Source organism: Cebus imitator, unplaced genomic scaffold, assembly GCF_001604975.1.
Source record: "Cebus imitator isolate Cc_AM_T3 unplaced genomic scaffold, Cebus_imitator-1.0 Scaffold17, whole genome shotgun sequence".
NCBI lineage: Eukaryota > Metazoa > Chordata > Mammalia > Primates > Cebidae > Cebus > Cebus imitator.
The window spans coordinates 6,215,853-6,217,856 of NW_016107332.1; the positions used below are offsets into that span (position 1 = coordinate 6,215,853).

At 36.2% G+C, this 2,004-nt stretch overlaps 1 protein-coding gene across 1 annotated transcript in view; it reads right to left on the minus strand.

Annotated features, from left to right (window-relative positions):
- ZGRF1 (zinc finger GRF-type containing 1) overlaps nucleotides 1-2,004 on the minus strand; it is an 88,528-nt gene that overhangs the window by 39,898 nt on the left and 46,626 nt on the right. Inside the window, exon 12 of the mRNA XM_037732324.1 lies at nucleotides 713-1,420. Within this exon, the coding sequence (XP_037588252.1) occupies nucleotides 713-1,420 (708 nt within the window). The remainder of the gene's footprint in view (nucleotides 1-712; nucleotides 1,421-2,004) is intronic.

The window sequence follows — 2,004 nt, forward strand, 5'->3', positions numbered from 1 at the left end:
TTCACCATGTTGACCAGGATGGTCTCGATCTCTTGACCTCGTGATCCACCCGCCTCGGCCTCCCAAAGTGCTGGGATTATAGGCTTGAGCCACCGCGCCCGGCCCATAGACATATTTTTAAAAAATATTATTTTATTTTGATTTCTAGGATCCTTGAAAACTACTTTCAAATTTTAAATGAGAAACCAAATATAGCAAGAAAACCTATTAATGGCACTTTTAACCCTAAATAAGAGCAACTTTTCTTATCTGCCCCTTAATAAGTTTTTATATCTTTTTTGCTAAGAAAAAGTTAACTGATGTGAATGGATCATTATGTATCTTTATTTCTGGTTATGACTATAATAAGGATTATTCACAACTAATGTGAAATAAGATAACACCTTTACCCTACTGATCACTTAATCAGCAAACACAATTGAGAGTCAAAAGTAAAAACAATCATTAAATCAGTAAAAACAATCGTTTAATCATTAAAAACAATCAGTAGTAGTGACAAAAACAGAAATAGGAACTATCACTTATTAAATATTGATTATGTGTCAGACACTGCACCAGGTACTTTCAAATAAATCATTTCATTCCATGTTCATTAAGATTAGGAGAGATTTTAAGTAAAAGAAAGTAATGTAACTATAGCTCAGAGTTAGGATCAAATAAAAGCCATCTGTCCAAATCACTCTGATGCAGTATATTTTGGTAATTCTTTTACTGAAATTCAGACAATAACTTTTGGAAAAATGCATTACAAGGCTGGTACATTTCCTCACCTGTAAATCCTTTACACTGTCGTAGCAGGTAGACCCTCCTAATACATTTTTAATTTCCTCTGTCTTAGAAGTCTGCTTTAAATTCAGAGAAAGTACTTTCTTTCTGGAAACCAAATCTTGACTGCTAAAATCCTGCTGCTGTTGACAGAGCATGCCTTTTATCATTTGCAAATGCACAGAGTCTAAAGAGCTTTCACTGATAGCATCGCTCTGTCTTTTACTTGTATCTCTAAAATGCATCCCAGAAATAGCCTCGGCAAAGAAGCCATTGGTCATTCTCTTATCAACTCTGTCTGGAGTAGTCACGATGCATTGGGATGTGTTTTGATATTTCAGCCACTTGCTCTGAGTAGATATATTGGTGAGAAGTGAAACATCCCCTAGAGTCACTTCCCTAGATTCTCCACAGAAAGAGGTTTCATTATGATCCTCAGGCTCAACACTAAAAGAAAGAACTGCTGACTCTTCACACAAGTTGAGCTTGGGGGAACCAGAAGACTCACATGTGTTAGAGTTGATCATATATGAATGAGAGTCTAAGTCAGGTGGTCCATCAGTAGGTGGCAAAGTAATAAGTGGAACCTGGGTTCTACTTACTAATGAAAGCTTTTGAAGGTTCTCATTCTCCAGAGAACTGGATTTTTTCAGTCCTGAAAGAAAACAGAATGTTGATTAAATAAAAATGTACTACTAGTCATCACCTAGGCTCTAGAAAACAGTGGGTATATAAAAGCAAAAAGTAACAACTTCCTCTGAAAAAAAAAATGTGTATATTATTTCCTTAAAAAAAATTAATGGCTTTAATCTCAAAAAATAAAGATTTCAAAGCTTAATTCATATATACTGAAACTTTTTTAGGGTTGATAAAGTCCTCTTTTTCTTTTCCTCCTTAACTAAGAATTTTTTTTAATTACTAAATTGTATTTATATACCACTTACATTTTCAAAGCATTTTAAAGCAAATAACAACAAAAATGCATCATTCTCATTTTACAAATGAGCTTACAGAAGCTTAGAGGTAGCGGCCGGGCACGGTGGCTCAAGCCTGTAATCCCAGCACTTTGGGAGGCCGAGGCGGGTAGATCACGAGGTCAAGAGATCGAGACCATCCTGGTCAACATGGTGAAACACCGTCTCTACTAAAAATACAAAAAATTAGCTGGGCATGGTGGCACGTGCCTGTAATCCCAGCTACTCAGGAGGCTGAGGCAGGAGAATTGCCTGAACCCAGGAG